We start from the raw sequence: 20943 nt of genomic DNA on the forward strand, positions 1-20943 counted from the left end.
GGCCTCGCGCCCGCCGGGGACCCGCGCCCGGCCCGCCGCGCCCGCCCGCCCGCCCGCCCGCTTGCACGGACGACGCAGAAAGTTGCCAAGAGCGCGGGGGCCGCGCGGGGAGCAGCCGCGCTCGGGCGCCGATGGGGGCGGGCGGCCGGAGCTGCGCGGCCCGCGGGGATGCAGCAGCAGTCGGGAGGCGCGGCCGACAGTAGACGGAGGCGCGGCGCGGCCGTGGCCGAGGCCAGCGGGCTCGGTGGCGCCCGGACCTGAGGCTCAGCGCGCGGCCCTCCCGGGACGCGTCAGAGCGAGCGCGGCCGGAGCGCGTCGAGCTAGGGCCCCGCCGGAGAGGCCCCGCCCGCCGTTGCTGCTTGCACCTCCCTAAAAATAACTCGGCCCGCCGGGGCCAGCGCGAACGGAGACGGTTCCCCAGCGCAGCCCGGCCGTCGCCGAGTCCGGCTCCACGGACAGCGGGCCGCGAGGAGGAGAGCAGCTCGGGGCTGCACGGACCCTCGTGCTGTCTGCGCCCCGGCCCCGCGCCTGGGCAGCTTTCCCCCGGGCAGTGGCGCTGGGCCGGGAGGCCGGCGAGTGTGTGGAGCGGTCCCGGTGCTCCCCGCAGGGGGAGATGGCGTCCTACGTGGATAATAGCTTCCGCCAAGCGGTGATGAAGAACCCCGCCGAGAGGACCCCCCAGGTGAGACGCGCGGCTAGCCGCCGGGGGTTGGTGTCTGCAGACTGCGCCCTTCCAGGACCCCGACACTGCTGGGCTGGGGAAGCAGCCCGTTCCCCCATCCAGGACTGTCCCAACTTCCAAGGGCATTCTTTTCAGACCGTTCTGCGATTGTTGCCCTCTCCTTTGCTGTCCTTTGCGCTGCGCTCCCTGTGACTGACCTTGCCCATGGGTCTGCGGGGACGAAGTGCTGTCTCTAGGGCTTGTTTCTCTCGGGTCCCACTCTCCTGGGCCTCTGAGTCTTGGGGTCCGGTCTCACCTTCTCGGCCAGCCAGGTACTGTTTCTCTGACTGCAGGCTCAGTTATTCCCTTGCATCTCTCCCATCTTTAGAGTTTAGGGGTGTTTCATGAGCTGTAAGAAGGAACTGTGGTGCAAAAGACTGATCGTTGTGAGCCTTATAAAGCGAGGCACCGAGGCTTCTGTCTTTCTTTCCCACTTTTACTTTCTTGAAAGGGGGATGCTGCTTTCCACCGAAGGGAAGTTGACAGCTAGGCTAGCGCCTTAAATTCCAATTGTAGACATAACTGCAGAACGGGCGTATTCAGTTCCTTCTTCCTCTCAGGGCAGATTCTTTGGATTTACACAACCTTGCCAAAATTAGATAAGTGGTTAAGCGTTATACATTTGTTGATCCTCAGGTTTCTTTTATTTTTAAACGGAGACATTGCTGGTTGGTTGGACTTGATTTTCTTAGGTTTGGATTAGCGAGGGAGGAGCGTTATAAAAATGTGGTTTGATTTCTTTTGCTTACTGGATAATGACGTGCATTCTTAAATGTTGGGGTGGTGACTTCAGGGGATCCTGCTTGCCAGCCCTGTAGGCAAATAAATAAGGTCTACAGATCCTTGGGACCAGCAGTAAATACAGGGAAGATCTAAGAGTTGAAAAAAGTTGCTTTGCTTGTGAGGCGTTGGATGCCATCTGTCAAAAAAAAATACTGTCTGTCTCTAATGATGATTATTTAATGGGTGAGGGAATAGAATAAAGTAGAATCTTCCACTGGCTGCCTTTGGACCAGCACCAAGAATGGCACCTGGTCCTGTTTTTGGTGGTTCTCTTTTTGCTGGATGGAGGTGTCGTGTGGGAAATGTGTCTAGATTACATATTTGCCAAACCCATGGAAGATGAGCTGTAATTTGACAAGAACGTTCATTTACGTGTCTCCAGAAGTGCCTCTGCTAAAGGGCAGTTTTTATCCGGCACTGGGCATGCCCCGCTTTGATCCTGTCCCTTCTCTGGTGGCGGTGCCGCTGCCCTTCATGTGGTTCTGTCATCAGTGTTGGTGGAAACCTTCCGTTGTACCCGCTTTCTACTCTGGAAAAGGCGCTCCCAGTTCACTGTGTAGGCAGAGCTACTTTCCTGAGATCTCCCAGTTCCTTTCAAGAACAGTTTGAAGTGCCAAGTGAAATTACACACGCAGAGGACCTTAGAGCCCAGCATGGCTGGTCAGAAAATGATGTCACAGGCCTGGAGTAGGAATTAGACAGGGGCATGGTGTGCATGGTTGACTTAAAAGAATAACAGCGAAACCTCTTATCAGGTGTGTCCCTTTGAAGGGGCATGGAGGTGGGGGAGAAGGGCAGTCACCAGAGCAGTCTGGAAGAGACAACACTCGCTCTCCTTTGACAGCCTGTGGTTTGGCCAAGTAAATGGGTGGTTGTTAGGTTTCCCTGTTGCTGTGCCAGTGCTGTGGAATATAGAAACCGACCCAGCAGAGGACTCCTGGCCCAGTGAGAAAGAGGGCGGTTACCTGCAAGCTGAAAGCGCCATTGAAGACCTGGGAGCTCCACAGGTCTTTCCTTACTGACCTCAGGAGAAGCAGACAGAGAATCCTGCCAACTCAGCGGTGAACATTCTCAGTCTTCAGCCTGCTAACTTGGATGTTCATTTCTGCTAGTGCAAACCTTTGTTTATCGTCTTCAAGAGAAATTACTTAGAAATATGGGTGTTTTCCTGTCCTTACCCAAGTTGTCAGAGATAATTTCTGTAGCATTGGCAATCTCCTTGAGTAGAAAACATGCCATGTTGGCACACCCGTGGAAGGTGTTCCATGTGCAGTATGTTCTCATGGAGGCTTGTCTTTGTAATGGAATTAAGACAGCCTCGTGGCATAGCTTGAGATGACCGGAAGAGCAAGAACTAGGAAAACTTCGCTGTGGACTCTTGTATTTCTGAGGGCTGACTTGATAAAGTGAATGTGTCGGGCAAAAGCAGAAGGTGCTTGAAAAGAATGAAAGAAAACTTATTCATTCTTGCTGAAGTCCGCTCCCCCTCCCTTTAGCCCTTTACCAGACTCTCTGAAGACAAGTTCTGTATGTGGGTCAGTCAGTTGCTTCGAAGTCATTTTGACAGCTACACCCATGCAGTTAAGCAGTCGATGCATAGCACATCTGGGGCTGGAGAGTCCTGGGGATTTTTACTTGTAAGAACTCTTTGAGGTGGCCAGCCACTCTAGGTACGGCCCTGGAAAGCGGGGAATGGGAAGGAGAAATACAAGAAAAAATAATCACCTGAGATTTTAGCCAAGAGGCTTCCACTGTTTCACCTGATATTCTTAGAAGAGGAAAAGTCTTTAGTCCAGTGTTTACTCTGTATTGTGTGTCTGGAAACTTGTCCTCCTTCTTCTCAATGGGGCACTGTGTTCTAAAATAATGTGCTCCCTTGAAAAGAATGAGCCATAAGCATTCTATTGATACCGTTCAATGCACCTCTGTTGAAAACCCGGATTGCTAAGTAACTGTGTTAGCCAATGATTTGGGTTTATGTCTTTAATCACCTAAATGAGAATTGTGGTCACCAAGGCAATTTAATGAAGTTTAAAAGATATAAATAAATTACAAACAGCATTCATTATACCCCAAAGCTTCATACAGTAAATTTTTTTTGTTAAACTATTTTTATTAACTTGTTGAGTTCAGACCCTTTGAAATTGCTTCTGTGGTGTGTTTAAATATTTACTTTCAAAATGGTATGTGTAAGATAATTCTCATCCCATCTCTTCCTAGATATTAATATTTATTTTTCAGTATTAACTTTTTTTTTTCAAAGTCACTCAGTGGAATTCACTGTGTCTTAGTGACAGCTGAAACAAAATAAAGTAGGCTGTCTTGGTAAATTGAAAGTGTATTGAATATACCCATCCTCACAACCCGCTACTGCTGAGTATCTGCCGTTTGCCTTCAGATGGCTGCAGCCTGGGAGCTTCCCAGTTGGAAGAATAGCATAACGCATACTACTGTCCCAGGAAAGGTCAAAATTCAAAACCTACTCAAGCAGGGTTTCTGCTGAATGCATACATCATTTGTAATTGTAACTAAAATAAACAAACAAATAAAACCTCCCCCCAAAACCCAAACAAAACAAAACCCAAACCAACAAATCTTATTGAACCCGAAAGGAAGGGGCCATCCGCACCTGACTTATAGTTATGCCACATCTAGTAGTATTTCTTGAAGTGGTTTCTAGACACAGCACTGTTGGGAGAGATGGGGGCGTACTGAAGCTTATGAGGTGGATACAGTGTAATAGTGACTGTAGCTAGTGTTTGAGAACAGTGGTTACACTCTTCCTTTATAAAAAGAACAGGTTTGTCTTGGCTCAGCTGGAGAAGTACAGGATTAGGTAAGCCTGCTGCTTTTTAGGGCCCTGGTGGGCTTCAGATGGTGATGCAGGAACACATACCCATCTTTTGGTCAGGAAGCAATGAGAGAGGAAGGGGCTGGTGACCTTGGAGACCTCCCGCTGGATCCCCACCTCCTGCGCCTGCTACCATCTCCCAGTAGTGCTTCACTGGAACAAGCCTTCAGCAGGCCCTGAGGGACCACTCATCCACACCGAAGCTGTAGTGCGCCGCCTTAGTGCTGTGTTTTGCTTAGCTAATGTTGGCACAGTAGGAGGGACAGGAGGGATTCCTAGCACAGGTATCACCCTTTGGTTGCTCTGTCATAGCTAGAGGTTAGTGAGCCATAGCTGGTCAACATGTGCTAGTGTGTACATCCCTCACCTTTGTGGGTGGAAATAAGAGGCCTGCCACGTTAATTGTGATGGATTTTATATTTTTGAGGGGAAAGGAAACCTTTTTTTTTTCTGCGCTGACACGATAGTTAACCGTGTGCTGAACTGGGTGAAGTGTGCCGCTTGCTGCCGGCCATCAGTTCTGTCTGTTTTCTCCATCCGTCTTTGAAAAGTTATACTTAGCGTGGTGTTGGTGGGCTTTGTGGAGAGGCAAGTTGGGATGTCCATGTTTTGACAGTGAGGCGTTGTGTCATCTACAAATGTGCTGGGCTGCATTCATACCTGTCCTGAGGTGCATGGGGCCTGCTGGCTGCAGCCTGGTTTTGTCTATTACATCATGGGTTTTTGTTTTTTGTTCTTGAGGCCAGGGCTTCACTGTGTAACTCAAGCTGGCCTATAACTCTTGATGCTTCTGTTTCCACTTGTGAGTTGAGTGTTGGATGTGCCTCCACGTCTGGCTTCATCTTTATATTAAACTTCTTACTTGGGATGGTTGTACAGCATAGAGTGCTGTGTAGCCGTTTGTGAGTGGCGTCTGGTGAAGCTATAGTGCGGTGTCACCGCTAGGATTGTGGTGTGATTCAGTGACCATACAGAGCGATGTCTGCATGACAGAGGAAACAAAGGATCGCCTCGTGTCATTTGTTACGATTTTTTATGTTTTGAGACAGGGTCTTGTGTAGACCACGCCCACCTCCAGATCACTACATAGCTGAGGGTGAGCTTGACGTGCCAGTGTTATAGGCACGCACTGCCGTCCCGCGATTTCTTCATGTTTATAATAACCGCTTCCGTGCCTACTTCTGGCAACCAGTAATCTGCTTTTTTTTTCTATAATTTTGTTGTTTCAAAACATTACATAGATGAAATCATTCAGTGTGGGACTTTCTGGGACGGACTTCAAATTGCTATGATTGTCACTCAGTGATTTGGCCTTAAGTTCCTAAAGTACCAGTGATATCTGGGATTGGCCAGATGGATTTAAATTGAAGAGGGAATTATATAATGTTCACGATACAGAGACCTAAGGTCATGTCTTGGGTGAGCCATCGTTCTCATCACATGAGGATGTGGGATGGATATAGAATGCCATAATTATTTTGGTAGGAATGTAAGTAGTAAAAGTAGCCTTATGGGTCTTTAATTCAGGAAGTCTCTGGATGTACATCAATCGGACTTTAAAAGAATCAGAAGGAAGTCCTGTGGACATTCTGTAGGCCTTATTTTTCTACTTAAGACCTGAGAGGATGATTAGAAGCACAGATAGCACCTCACCTTTTCATACATGTTCCCCTATCTATACCTTCACACCTATAATAAAACTTAATTTATAAACTGGGTCCAGAACGAGATTCACAATGATAATTGTAATAAAACAGAACAGTTACAGCAATATGCTGTGATAAACTTGCCAACATGGCCACTCCTGTGCTTTGGGACTGCTATTAAGAAAAGCAAGGTTTCTTGGGATCAGATGCACTGACTTTCACCCATGGTGTGCCTGACCCTGCATTTGGCAGCTGATCTGGTTATCCAGGTGGGTGCAGGAACAGGTATACCCAGCAAATGATGGCTGCGTGTGATTCCTTCTGGTGGTCAGAATTGAGAGGCTCCAGCAATGAGCTCTGTGTCCACCGTTGCCTTCCTGATGAGATGCATGGCATTGGGCACTCCCAACCCTGAAGAGACTTGATGCCAGCCTGTTACCACGCAGCAGCCAGCCAGGACTCCTGAGTGACGATTCTGTCTCAGAAATCCCACGAAACTAAAGAAGACTCGATTTCCAGAGGCTCGAGCGATGGTTCAGAATACTTACTGCTGTTGCAGAGGGCCAGGGTTCAATTCTTAGCACCTACGTGGTAGCTCCCAGCCATCTGTAACTCCAGCTTCAGGGGATCTAGTGCGCCCTTTCCACCACCATGGGCACCACACTTGGTTGCACATAGTGTACTTACAAGCAGGCAAAACACTCATATGCATAAAAATAAAATAAAAATCTTTAAAAAAAGAAAAAAGCTTTCAATTTCAGAAAACATCAGGCAGATCCACATTTGATGTGAAACATTTGGGCGCTAATTTCTGGAAGTGCTGGAGGTGTGGACATTGAAGAAACGTATAAGGTGTCACAGTTTGGAAAAGAATAAAATATCATGTATAACAAAGTGCATTATGGAATTACGGATTTTGGACCACAAACACAAAAAACTCAATGCTATCAGATGTAATCTCAATATTTAAATTTTCTTATGCTTGTTTTAGATGTTACCCTAAGGCAACGGTTCTCAACCTTCCTTAGACTTGCAACCCTTTAACAAAGTTCCTCATGTTGTGACCCCCAGCCATAAGATTATTTTGTTGCTACTTCATAACTTTAATTTTGCTACTGTTATGAGACGTAACTGCAGAAAATCTGATATTTGGCCCCCAAACAAGTTATGACCCAAGGTTGAGAACCGCTGTCCTAAGGGGACCTCAGTGTGGTGGGCATGGGATCCATGAATTATTTTATAGAACTTTTCCTTTGGTTTTAGTTTGTATGTGTGTGAGTTCTCTCTCTCTCTCTCTCTCTCTCTCTCTCTCTCTCTCTCTCTCTCTCTCTCTCTGTCCATGAGTATACAGGACTATGCAGGAGTGTTTGTGAGGAGGTCAAAGGATAACTTTGGGAGTAGCCTGTCCTCCTCTCTCACCCTGTTTGAGGCAGGGTCTGGTCCTCGTGCTTCTGGTTATTCTCCTGTACTCCTCTCATCTCTCTATGAAAGCAGCGGGTTTATAATGGGCTCCCGTGGCTTTCTTTACCTAGCTTTACGTGGCTTCTGGAAATTTGAACTCAGGCCCTCACACGTACCCTCCTTCTAGCCCTTATAAAGCTTTTTTAGACTAAGCTTATTTAGACTAAATAATTTTATTTATTCTTTTTAATCTACATAGCATAGATGGGCCTCAAAATGATCATCTCCCTCGCAAGCTCTGGGATTCCAGGCATACACCCATGCCCAGATACCATTTTTTTTTTTTTTTAAAAAAACACATTCAAATTTATTAGGAAATGAATGTAAAAAACATTCGAGTGTTAGTCTTGATTACATTTTTTAGATACTGTATTTGAAACCACTTGATTGTATTTAAACATTTCCTAACAAGTAGAAACGAATATTGAAACACTGGTCAGCTGAGAAACTGAAGTATAATGTGGTAGAATACCAAGAGTTGAGGTAAGGGAGATTGCCGGCCCTGATGTTCCATTTACTGGTATCTGATCCCCCACAGTACTTTGTGTGGAGCTGAAAGAAACCGATGGTCTAGCTTTGGAGACAGACATCTTATGCATGCTTATTCCTTGGACTTGGGATACCACAGACTTCGTTTGGATGTAGCCAGTGTACTCTGAGAACCCCAAATTCCTTATTCCTGAATGTGAACCTCCAACCCTAATCTTCCCTGGAGACTTTGATTTGGGGTGGGTGGGAATTCCTGTCTCGATTCCATTTTCTCTGGTGTGGTTTCAATCTATAGCACAGTTAAGAAAACTGGCAGGCGTCGGAGGCAAGCCGTTTCACTTTAAAAGTCCTCGCTCTTAACTGTGAGCTGGCACGGCTGCTTTCCCTTGTAATTATGAGTTTATATCTTTAATTTGGTTCGTGGGATTGTCGCGGTGTATTTCTTCCTGTCACAGGGCGGTTTGATACTGGACTTGTCAACATCCTGGTTTATGGCTCCAGCCGGTCACTTCGCCTTGGTGGGGCTCAGGCTTTGGCACTGAAGGAACTCATAGTCTCTTAACACCGTGTGGCCCTGACCTTGGCTGGCCACATGCCTGCTTTGCCATCTAAGCCTGTCGGATTAAGTGTAAGCTTGATAGTCTTTATTTTCATCTAATGAACATTTTACTTTCATACTTTATAAAAGCAGATGATAATCTCAGAGTACCCTGTTAGCTTTGTCTCGCCTTGGTAGCTGTGTTTTTGTCAAAGGCTTTTAGTCTTAAATACTGCACGCATGCATGTATGTGTGTGGCATGTTGCACGTAAGAGGAGGGTGTTGTCTCCCCTGAAGCTGGAATTACAGACATTGCGAGAGTCTGACATGGGTGCTGTGGACTGAATTCAACTAAGCGTTCTTTCTAGCACTTTGTTAAAGATGAGGAAAAATTTACAGTGGACAGAAATAATGATGCCACAAACTCCATATTGTTGTCTCAGGAGTGGAGCGTGTCAAACGTGTTTGCCCTTATTTCTGTTTCTCAGCATTTGGCACTTACCACTCTGGCCATGCGTTTTTCCATAGATGACCTCTTACTATTATTTTATCTCATAGTTTATCCTCCTGAGTGGTTTATAGTAAGTTGGTTAAGTAGGCTTGAGCATAGCCTTGATTACATTAGAACTATATTAGTCTACAAATTACCCAACACTGAAGTGCAGTGGCTGGTGGCCTGATAAGAGATCTAAAGCTCAGTAGTGCTAGGTTGGGCTTAGGGTGTTGCTAAGGATCACAGAATGACTTAGTCCTCAGAGGCGCAGGTTCAAGGTTGCACTACCTACTGGGAAAGGGAAGGAGTGAGATCCTTTTAACAAAGGTTCTTGTCCATCCTCCATGTTCTCATGGATACCCCGCCCCCATCCACGGCCTCTGAGGCGTGGACCCCCAGCCTTGTTTTTATTTTGCAAGGGTTTGTGTAAATTCTTGTTGTAGGCCAGAGCTTTGCCTGATGCTCTTGGCTTGCAAAGGTTGTTGGATATTTGAGTGTTTTAGAGCCTCTCAATGCAGAGCGTCAGGGAAGAAAGAGATTGAGATTAATGGCTACTGTGAGCAGATAGTATTTGTCTAATTTACTTTGCATAAGAAATAGATGATTGTAGGACATTTATGTAGTTATCCTCTGGAGACTGCTCTGAAAGTCTTATTGGATTAAAGAGCTGCATTAATGTAGCTCAGTAACAGAATCGTGTGGATGTATTCAACCACTTGATTCTCATAGGTATACGCTTGCTTTCAGAATTTCAGCCTCTTGTTTAAAGATAGGGATACATAACACTAGTAGATGAGCAATATCTGTAAATATTTACTTATAAAACATGGCCTGTAGCTATAATTTCTGTCATAATTGGGTTCTAAACGTGTCATACATTGTTTTAAAAAAATACAAAATAGAGCTTTAGGGCTGGAGCAATGGCTTAGTCAGTAAAATGTATACACATGAAGATCTGAGTTAGGATCCCCAGCACCCACATTAAAATAAAAGCCAGGTTTAGTGACATGCATTTGTAACTCCAGTACTGGGGAGGCAGAGATAGGCAGGTCCCTGAAACTCCTTGGCCAGCCATCCTAATTGAGTTGATGACTCAAAAAATAAGGTGGAGAATGGTCAAGGGGTGTACCTGAAGTCAGACTTCGACCTCCACACACGTGAGCACATACTCATTTGAACATGTACTATATGTACTATATATGAGCACTCAGAGTGTAAACGGAGGCTGCTTGTTTGTTCCCAGCCACACAGACCTGAAATAATTACACAGAAACTGTATTAATTATAACACTGCTTGGCCAATCACTTAAGCATATTGCTAGCTAGCCCTTTTATCTTAAATTAACCCATTATCATTATTTTATGTTTTACTACAAGGCTCATGGCTTTCCGGTAAGGATCCAGGTCTCCCTGACTCTGCCTTCTTTCCTCCTCTGTCTCTGCTTGGAATTTCTGCCTTAACTCTATTCTGCCCTGCCGTAGGCCAAAGCAGCTTTATTCATTAACCAATAAAAGCAACACATATACAGAAGGACTTCCCACACCAGCTATACATGAACACACAGAGAAAATACTGGCTTATGGTATTTCTAAAGCAATTCCTTTTGTTTCAAATTTATTCTCTTTTTAAAAATTGCTATCCCCCCCTCCTGTTTTCTCCCTATTCTGTCTCTATGTCTCCCTGTCTTTATCCTTGTCTTCTGCTATGGTTGGCCCTGAGGTTTCACACATGGTGGGTAAACGTTCTACTTAGTATATTGTCAGCCCCCTTTTTACCTTTTATTTTGAGACAATTTCACTGCGTTTGCCCATACTGGCTCACCCTCTAGCCCAGTCATCCCTTGAACTCACCACCTGCCTGCCTCAGGTTCTTAAGAAGCTGGGATATACAGGCCCGTTCTACTCAGCCTGAACTACTACTTTCCCCTTCCTCAATCTGTGTGTGCGTGTGCGTGTGCTCCTGTAGTGCATTCTGCCATAAAGGTTTTCCTGATGTATAGATAAACTGCTTTTGGCAGTTTGTAGTGGGATTAATTTGCTATCAGAAGCCAAAGCTAGGAAGGGCTACTGGTAAAAATAGAAGCCTTAGTCTTCACGAAATGTTTATTTGTCTAAACAAGGACCATGCTTCTAGCATATCCTAGGCCCCACCAAAACACAGTCTTTGCAAACAGACTATGTAAAGAGGATAAATGGCCACTACTCTTCCCTGGCATGTCTTGTCTTTAGCAGATTAATTTGAAGCTCACCAATTAGCTTTACTAGACTAGCGCTTATTGGGCCGGGATTAGCGTTCATCCCTAAGGCTCAGTGCTGAGTACCTCTTAGGCACAACTGGAGCTAATACATGCTTAAGGACTCAGTCTTGCTTTCCTTGAGAGTTGATGGATGCAAGGAAGGTACTATTATAGACTTATTTATTAATAGCAACTTTAAAAAAAAAGCCAAGAAGGAACTGTAATTTTTGGTTCAATTTCTATAAAGTACTCTCCCATAGAAACAAATAGCAGCAGGGACTGAGGAGATGGCTTAATAGTACAGTGTAAAACATAGACAAATATTACCTAGAATACATTCATTAAGACTCATATTTTAATACATTAAAAAAAATACAAACCAGCAAATAACCTAAAACTTCTTTGGGACATAATCAGTGTATTTCTGATAACCCTCCCATTCATAATACATGTAAATCAATCTACAATTTAAAGGGTCTTCAGTAGAAAATGAACCAGAGCAAGCATGGGAGCCTGGTTTCAGGTCTCCATCACCCATGGACACAGAAGGCTATAGCTGTGATCCCACAGCTGATTAGGTAGAGGCAGGGCTATTGGGCAGCTAGTCTAGCCCAGGTGGCAAGCTCCTGGTTCAATGAGAGACTCTTAGGAAATAAGGTTAAAAGAGTGAAATTAGTATTACACTAAGTTGTTTCTCACTAAAATTGGTAAAAAAAATAAAAATTACCTAGAATACATTTTATTAGGATTCATATCTTTACAAATAAGTATAATATATATTTTATATATTATGTAATATGTAGTATGTATTTACATATGAAAAGACCAGTATCTATCAAGACTTTTGGAGCATGGCATTATGTTTCTGATTAACCCCCCATTAATTTAAAAGGCCCTTAATATCGAAATGAACCTTGCAAGGCTTCATTCTCTAAAAACCAACCAAAAAGCTGAATCTAGAAACAAAAACTAAATTTTCTAATTTAGTTATGTCATTAATTTAAAATATTCTTTGTAGCAATCAAAATACAAAAATAGTTTTGCAGTTCTGAAAGATAAAACAGAAGGGTCCCAGGAGGCCAGAACTCCCTCTTCATTAGATGCTGGTGGAGCTACCCTGTGCAGGACAGTTTCAGAATATCTGCACCAAGGAATGAGCTTCCAGGGAGGTAACTCCTTAACAAGTAACATCCTTTTGTCCACAGTTACGTATTTGCGCGTCCACATGTTCATGTGTGTGCACACGTTTCTATAGGTGCAAGTACACGCAGAGGTCAAAGGTCGGCCTTGGCTCTCTTCCTCTGGCGTGCTTCCACAGCTTACTGTTACTAGAAGAGAGGCATTCATCACTAAAAACAGACCTGAAATCCCAAATCTAGTTTGGCGTCCCGAGGAAAGGAAATAAATACCAAAGGTAGATTAAGGGAATTTCTCCATGTCTTTGGAACAAAGCCGTCATGTGTTGGAGAATGACTTAATCCCTTTGATGGAGGTGGGCAAACCCCGAAGCGCTGTCTGTGTGCAGTGTGGTTAGGACTCTTCAGCTCTTTCTCCAGTCTGTGGCTGCTCTCCCACTGCAGAGACTGAGCTGAGCGGTGGACGAGCCAGGGAATTGTGGCCTGGGGGTTACTCCTGAGCAGTGTTTCCAGTCCTACACCCAACGTGGAACATTCCTTCATGTAATTGATGGGGTGAGGAGTGGGCATGCCCCAGTTGAGGGTGGCTGGCTGGTGACTGGACTGTCAGAACAAAACCTTTCTTTGTCTTCATTTCTGAGTGTAGTCTCCATAGTGTAAATTCTGCTTATTTCCGTCCCTTAGTTATCTCAGGGCGGCTTAACATGATGGAAGAGTTTTTGTTTGTTTTTCATTTCACTGAAAACAAATTTGTTACCTTAGAAATAAACACTTGTTGACTGGTTAAAGTGATATACACAGTAGTAGGAAATAAAATTCTGTGCATACATCAGCTTTGTTTTCTTAAATGCCTTAAAAAAGAAATAAGTAATTTTAGTCCTTCATGTTACCAATAATAACAGTAAAGGCTTATGAAACATTTAAGTTGAGTATGCAGAAGTTATCTGTTTAAAGGAAGGGAATTCTTTGTGTGTGTGTGTGTGTGTGTGTGTGTGTTTGTTTTTCGAGACAGGGTTTCTCTGAAGCTTTTTTTTAGAGCCTGTCCCAGAACTTGCTCTGTAGACCTGGCTGGCCTCAAGCTCACGGAGATCTGCCTGTCTCTGCCTCCGGAGTGCTGGGATTAAAGGCGTGCGCCCCACTGCCCTGCAAGGGCAGGAATTTTTCGCTAGATCAATGTTACCTTGCTGACAGTGTCATTTCCCACATACACTAATTTTAATCAAAACACAGATTTGGGAGGGAGAGGAACCAGCAGTGGCTCAGGTTGTGCCTCAAAATGAATGATTGTGTATTGTTCTCTATTTTGTGATTTTGAGTGAGCTGTGAGGAACGGATGGGCACTTGGGCATCTTTGTACTTACTACAAGTGAGATAGTCATGTTGTGAGAGACTGGTTGGGGGCCGGTGGGGCGGGAGCGAGTGAGGAGGACACCGGCGGAGGATAGGTGTGGATTGTTGCAGTCTTGTTTTGTTGTCTTGCAGCTTTGGCTGATGCGGCACTCAGGTATGTAACCCATCTTCTAAAACTAGAAGCTCGAAATCTGAGCCGAGGAGCTCTTAGACAGGATAGAGGGCCATGACAGAATCTCACTGCTGTTTAGACACAGCAGAGACGAAGCTCTTTTGTCTTCCTCAGTTACTTTTCTTCTTCCCAGACATGGTTAAGGAAAGACCAAAGCTTTCATAACTCTAATGAGTATCTCTTGGTTCATATTGTAGATATACTGCCGGGAAGGGGGAATTGATTTCCAAACTAGCATCATATTGCCATTATTATTATTGTTGTTGTTAGCTTGATTTTTTTTTTTTTTGATATATAGTCTAGGTAGCCCATACTGGCTAGAACGCTTTATCCTCCTGCCTCAGTTTTCTGAATGCTGGGAGTACAGGTGTGTACCAAAACTCAGATTCCTCAATCTCTTTATGAACAAAACTGTAAAAGCTTCTTAATGATATCAGGTGTTGATCTATCTGTCTGTCTATCTCTGTCCATCTATCCATCCGTCTTTCATCTCTGTATCTATGTATTGTATCTTTTGTGTCTATTTATCTACCTGTCTATCTAATCGACAGCCAATGTGGTTATTTCTGGCTCATATACTTTTATTTATAGAAAGGGAACATTTTTTTTGTCTAGGTTATTTGCTGCTTTCTAGTCTTTCTTGAGCTTACCTAGGTTTTCAAGAAATTTAAAAATAAGTGAATGGTTTAATACAGTTTCCCAAATTAGGGTTTCCTTAATAAATAAATAAATAAATATACAACAACTAGTGGTTTAAGTCCACCGCATAAACTAAGGCTCCGTAAATCTGGCATATACCAGTCGTTCTCTGCTCAAGATCAATACTGTGCTGTACTCTGCAACCCCCTAATTTTCGTTTATCCCGTGTTCAGGTATTTTATAGCTGCTCAGTTATAAAGATTGTAGGCATATTGTCAAGACCTTGAAATTGAACTCGGAGGTGAGAATTTGCTTTTTATTGCATTGTTTGCATTCCCCTTGTCCTTTTTCCAAGACAGCGCTCCCCTGAGTTTATCCTCTGTCGTCGTGTGCCGTGGAAGCATGCCGTCATTATGTGCTGTGGCGTCTGTACAGTGCTACTTCTTGGCAGCCACAATGATGTCCTTTAAATCATTAGCATTGTAATTTGCACAGCTGTACCAATTAATTCTATCAGTGGATGTCAAGATGAGAGACAATTCTGGTGGGATTCAGAGACTAGAAATGAAGAAGTGGCTTAGTTGAGAGAATGGGCTTCGTGATGGCTGGGGAGAAGCACTGATAGATTGGCAGCCACAGAGTCCAGCGATGGCTGGGAGGAACTCACTGCGCTGTCCGGAGTAAAAAGCCAGTATCCGTAAACACATGTTCCAGCATTTACCTTCCTTCCAGCTTGTCTGGGTACGGCTCGTCAGTCGTCGAGGTGGTTTTGAAAGCACTGTTGATGTAGTCGCCTGGAAAGCACCGAAAACTGTTCCGGCTTATGCCTCACCTCAAGTATGCGGGTGGCATTTTGTGCATTTCTGCTAATTTTTTTTTTAAAGGCTAGTGAAAAATATTAAACACTGAATGAGTTTTCAGGAAGTTGAGTGAAATCATACAAAATGGTCTCCAGAGGGAGGAACCCCCACCCGGTAGCTTTTCCAACTGTCTGTCACTCTCAGCAAGCTGGGTGGAAATTCTTAGGAGAAATGAGGAGGTCTCAGCCATGTCACCTCTAATCCTGCCACTCACTGTCCTGCTCCTCTCCTCCACTGCCACCATATTTGCTTGTTTTGGGGTACCTGGGTTTGAACCTGGGATCTCATATGCTAAGCTTGCTAGGCAGATCCTCCACCTCTGCAAGTCAGTCAGGCCTTAAACACGGACTCTCCTGTCCCAGATAGCTGGGATTACAGGCCCCTGCCATGCAGTTCTTGCAGTTTTCATAATGGATGGGATATTTTAAGCGATTTTGATTTCACCCTTTGTCAAGTGTTAGTAAAAGGCCTAACCCTTTTATTGCTCACTTCAGAAGGTTATCAGAATGTCTCCGAGTTTTCTTTTTAACTTAATGGAGAAACAGCTATTCCTCTGCAATGGTAGTAACACTGCTGATTAAAAAGAGGAGCCTACATGTATCCTTCTCCTTCCCCTCTAACTATACTTTTAGGTGAGGCGCAGTTTCTGTTTTGCTTTTCCGAGTTGATTAGATAGATGACTGTAGTTGCACCAACAGAAATGCTTTTTTTCAGATCAGCGGGGATGTTGTGTTAGAGACAGAAATTCCAACGCTGTGTTTCTCATTGTCAGATGAGCCCCATTCATGTGGCTGGGAATTACTAAGAGTCACACTTGTGGCTGAGAACAGTGGTCCCGCATTGCCTTCTGGGCACGCTGCTGCTGGGCTGGCTTTGATTTCTGAAGGGATGGCTGGCGTTGGTGAGAGATGGTGTTAGCTTACTGTCCATTCGCCACGCTAATGCTGGCTCTCCTGGGTCTCCGCCTTTTAAACTGTTCCTGTCCTTAGTGCAGCCCTCTCTCCTCACTCTGTGTTCCTTATTTCCAGACAGGGCCTCACTATGTAGCTTTAGTTCTTCTGGACTTGCTAAAGCATACCAGGCTGGCCTCGAATTCATAGAGATCCTCCTGCCTCTGATTCCTCAGTGCTGGGATTAAAGGCGTGCATCACCACTGCCCAGCTGATTTGCTCCTTCTTAAAGGGTTGGCAGGCCTTCTGCAGGAAGCATTCTGGTCATTTGGCTTCTGGGTTTGTTGCTAGAGGTTTCTGTCCCACCCAGTCCTGCAGCCATTTAGTCCCAAATAAACACAGAGGTTATTAATTTTAAACTGATTGGCCTAGTAGCTCAGGCTTCTTACTAATCCTTATAACTTATATTAGCCCATAATTCCTGTCTGTGTTAACCACGTGGCTTTTGGTACCTTTTTTGGTGAGGCAGTCACATCTTGCTTGCTCTGTGTCTGGCTTTGTCTGTGTCTGGGCGATGACTGCAGACTGAAACTTCCTGTCTCTACTTCCTGCCTGGCTACTGGCTAATCAGAGTTTATTTAAAATATAAGTGACAGGGTACAGACCATTGTCCCACAGCAGGGGTTGAATTTCATTTATGAGGTTCTCCTATTCTCTTGTTTTGTGCTTGTGTTCGTGTGTGTGTGCCGGTGAACTCACCCATGTGCATGTAGAGGCTAAAAGATCTGTGCTGTGTACTCCCCTATTAATTTTAAGTCTCTACTGTGTTTTTTTGAGAGAGTGTCTCTTTCTGAAGGCACTCCCTGTTTTGGCCTGATGGGGTTCCAGACTGTGCCACCATGCCCAGCTCTTTTTATGTGGGGCCTCAACTCATGTCTTTATCTTATCATTTGGGGTTTTAGCTGGTGATTTCCAGGTTTTTTGGGTGTCTGCTGAAGAATGAGGTAGGCACACACAGAGTGTAAAGTTGCAAGGAAACTTTATTCAGTTCAGAATACATTGCCAGAATGACAGCAGCCACATGAATGAAAGTACTCAAGGATCTCGATTTTTATTTGGCGGGGGGTTTCCTTTTACAGTGCTCAAAAGGACAGGGGACGTGGTTGTGAAGGGGTGTAGCACGGTGGTTCTCCCTTGTCACCGGCAGGCTGAGATTACATGAGCCACTGTTTCCTACTTCCCATGGTGCATCTGATTTTAATCATATACATTCCTAATTATGCTTAGGCATAAGATGGTAAATAGTGGGTCTCCCTAAATGTTCACTCAGCGGACAAAGCTTCTCTTTCTCTGCACTGAAAACTAGTCTAGGCTGGATCGGTCCCCTGCTTTTTACAAATCAACGCCCACCCCGCGAAAGGCGAGTTTTTGATGGGTTCAAAAGGAGGAGAAACACTGTTGCCTGGGGTAGGGCTTACACACACCATAGCCTGGGTACAGATAGGGATCCTAGGTTGCCAGCAGTGTGCTGGCTGCATTGCCAGAAGAGGCAGCAGTGTGCTGTTCACTGTTTCCCCCTTTCCCTCATGTTTTCCCGGCAAGCATCTTACCCATTCCTGGACCATCTCCCCGTCCCGCTTGTGGGATTCCTATGTTTTAGTTTGCATTTATCTCCTGGTTAGTGATTCATAATTATTAGATGTACACATTTAAAAAATTTCCTTTTAATATACTGGCCTCTCACATCTTCCACTAAAAGTTAGTATGTGACCCTCAGAAGTCTTCCCTGGTCCCCTAGTTCCTCAAACTATCCTATTTCCAACCCACTCCTGGCTCTGTCCCTCTCATCCCTGGAACTTAAGAGTCCAGCTCCAGGGTGCTGCCCATCTGGGCTTCCTCAAGTGACTGTATTGGCGTGTGCCATGGAAATAGTCCCTGCCCTTGGGGACGGTCTTCTGCATCTCCATCTTAGTTACTACACCAGGTAGAATCCACCCTTGGGTGGCATTTCTTGACAATATAATGGCCTTTCTGGCCTCTGTGATCTTGAATGGATGTTCTTGATTCATTTCAGGAGTCTCTTATCAGTTTCTCATAGCAGGACCTCCTTGTTGTGAAGAAAATGTTGACCTGCTCTTTGTAGTGTATTTGGACTGGTGTATAGTCTCTCTGGCTGCTCCTTTAAGCAGCAAAATTTCTCGAGGGGAAAACCATGTTATTAATTTTTGTGTTTCCATGACTTGCTATAACGCTATAGCAGTATGTAAACATTTAAGTGCATGCAGTGTGCATTAGAGGTTGGTATGAGCAATACTGATAGTGTTCAGAGTTGTTTACTGCAATGTAAAGAATTTAACTCTTAGGAGATCCAGCCAGAGCTTGGTGCAGGCTATGTGAGTGGCTCTGCCACTGGGTTATATCTGGAGCCCTGCTACTGATGACATGGACCTAGTATTCGTGGTTCTGATTATCTTAAAAAGTGAGTCAAAACTGATTTGTAGAATTGCCTTGTTAGTGATAGTGATTCAGATTTTACTTAGTTATCATGGCTCTTGTAAGTCACAGCTCTGGTGATACTCCTGACTAGAGCTTGTCCTATGGGTTATATTTAGGTATGCTGTCATTGGCTTTTATTTGATTCTGACACCTACATGATAACCTCCCCTCAGACACAGCACCAAAGCTGGGAGATATTAGGTTGTATAATTCACTTTCCTCTAAGATCTTGGGAGAAAATCGAATTGAGATTAATAACGTCTTGATTTCCTTTTGCCCTAGTTTTGTAGTTCATTTCGTCTCTAATTCTGCCCAGGAATAGCTGCCCGAAGGAGAGACTGGTGGCCTGTCCCAGACTCTGTCTGGTCATGACAATGTTCATTGCGTCTTAGTTTTCTCAACTGCAAAAGGAGTCGTATCAACTTTTCAGGTGGTCATGAAGCTAGATTGAGCATTTGTATGCGAAAGCGTTTTGCAAGGGGAAAAGTCTATCTGAGTGTAGTCAGGTCTCCCCATCATTGACATGAGAGCCTTAGTGCAGGTGGGGATTGCGGGAGATGCTTAGAGCTGCATGCCGAGTGTTTTGGCAAGTGAGAAGCCATAAAACTGTGTTTTAAAATGATTTCTTTATTTGGGCGTTTGGGTTAATACTTACCAGGATTAGTTTTAGCATAGGTTTCCTGTGGAGTATTGTTAAGAGCTTTAGTGTTTTCAGGCTTCAAACAACCATCCTGTGAAAAGATCCACACTAATATATTTCAAGTAGGTTGGGTCATTTTTCATGAAGTTTCCTCCCTTCAGGAGTCGCTGGATCTCTTCATACGTGTAGCATCCATATGTGTTTGATTTTAAGTGTGTTCTTTGTAAGACATATTTCTAGAATAAAATACTTGTAATTGTGTGGTATGAAAGGATATAGTTTTCATCAGATTGTTGAGATCTCTCAGGTTTCTGTACTCAGATTTGAATGTTGTTCTTAGCCATGGAGCTAGAAAGGATCAGCAAAGCTGGGTGTGGCAGCTCATGCCTTTGATCCCCGGAGAGGCAGGTTGATCTCTGGGAGTTAGAGGCTAGCTTGGCTACGTAGTGAGTTCCAGGATAGACAGCACTACAGAGATGCTGTTTCAAAAAAAGAAAAAGGAAAAAAGGATGTCAGCAATACAGTATGGGATAGGCTTCTATGTGTGCATGTCTGTGTGCTGTGCATGTCTGTGTGCTGTGCATGCCTGTGTTCTGTGCATGCCTGTGTGCTGTGCATGTCTGTCTGCTGTGCATGTCTGTGTGCTGTGCATGCCTGTGTGCTGTGCATACCTGTGTGCTGTGCATGTCTGTCTGCTGTGCGTATGCACTGGCTGGAACTCAGGGCCTCACGTGCTCTAGACAGACGCTTAGCACTCAGTCACAGCCCCAAATCTGAGAGTCCGACGAGGACCTGAATTGTTCTCACACTGTCTGTTCGCCAGCAGTGTGTGGATCTGTACCTTGGGTGTCAGGTGGTCTTAAAGTTACCTTTAAGATATAGTTCTTTTGAGACTGTCTGCTGGCTTTGTTGGTTGATGCTGGTGGAACAGTGTGTACTGCTTTGATTTGTCTGATTCTTCTTCCGTGTTTGGTAGCACATAATTCAGGAAGAGCAGTCAAGGAATGATGGAGAAAAGTGATTGACATTAAGCTTTTGTTCTGTGCCAGGAAATTGGTTGCATGTTTCTTCACAGTTGATCTTATTTAGTTCTTGCTTCATTCCAGGAACACGGGACTTAGTGTCTTCGGATGACCAGTTTTGTAAGGACAGTGCTGTCTGATTTCAGTGTTACTTTGCTCTTCTGTAAAACCAGGGTACCTTTATTTGCTGTTATGAGGACTTTTACAAAGTGAAGCTTTTGTATCTCAGAGTTTCTGTTGTTGTGATAAAATTCTGTGACCAAGAGCATCTTGAGGAGGAAAGGGTTTACTCCATCTTACAACTCCCAGGCCATACTGAAGGGAGTCAGGCTGGAACGGAGGCAGAAGATGCAGAGGAAAGCTGCTTACTGGTTTCCCCCTAAGGGCTCACTCAGCCTGCTCCCTTACACAGTTGAGGACCCCCTGCCCAGGGTTGGCATTTCCAACCATGTCAATCATTTATAAAGAAAATGCTCCCAGACTTGATCACAGGCCATAAGTGTACCATAGTACAAGTGC

General features: G+C 44.6%; 1 protein-coding gene across 3 annotated transcripts in view; it reads left to right on the forward strand.

Annotated features, from left to right (window-relative positions):
* The first annotated feature begins 336 nt into the window (after positions 1-336).
* Positions 337-20943, forward strand: part of Rapgef2 (Rap guanine nucleotide exchange factor 2) — a 213081-nt gene continuing 192474 nt past the window's right edge. For 2 of the 3 annotated variants that reach the window (XM_038347929.1, XM_038347930.1), the window contains exon 1: positions 337-682. In XM_038347929.1, the coding sequence (XP_038203857.1) occupies positions 614-682 (69 nt within the window). In that variant the 5' untranslated portion in view covers positions 337-613. The remainder of the gene's footprint in view (positions 683-20943) is intronic. The other variant, XM_038347931.1, reaches the window with a different exon arrangement.

The sequence above is a fragment of the Arvicola amphibius genome, chromosome 11 (assembly GCF_903992535.2).
Source record: "Arvicola amphibius chromosome 11, mArvAmp1.2, whole genome shotgun sequence".
NCBI classification, from domain to species: Eukaryota; Metazoa; Chordata; class Mammalia; order Rodentia; family Cricetidae; genus Arvicola; species Arvicola amphibius.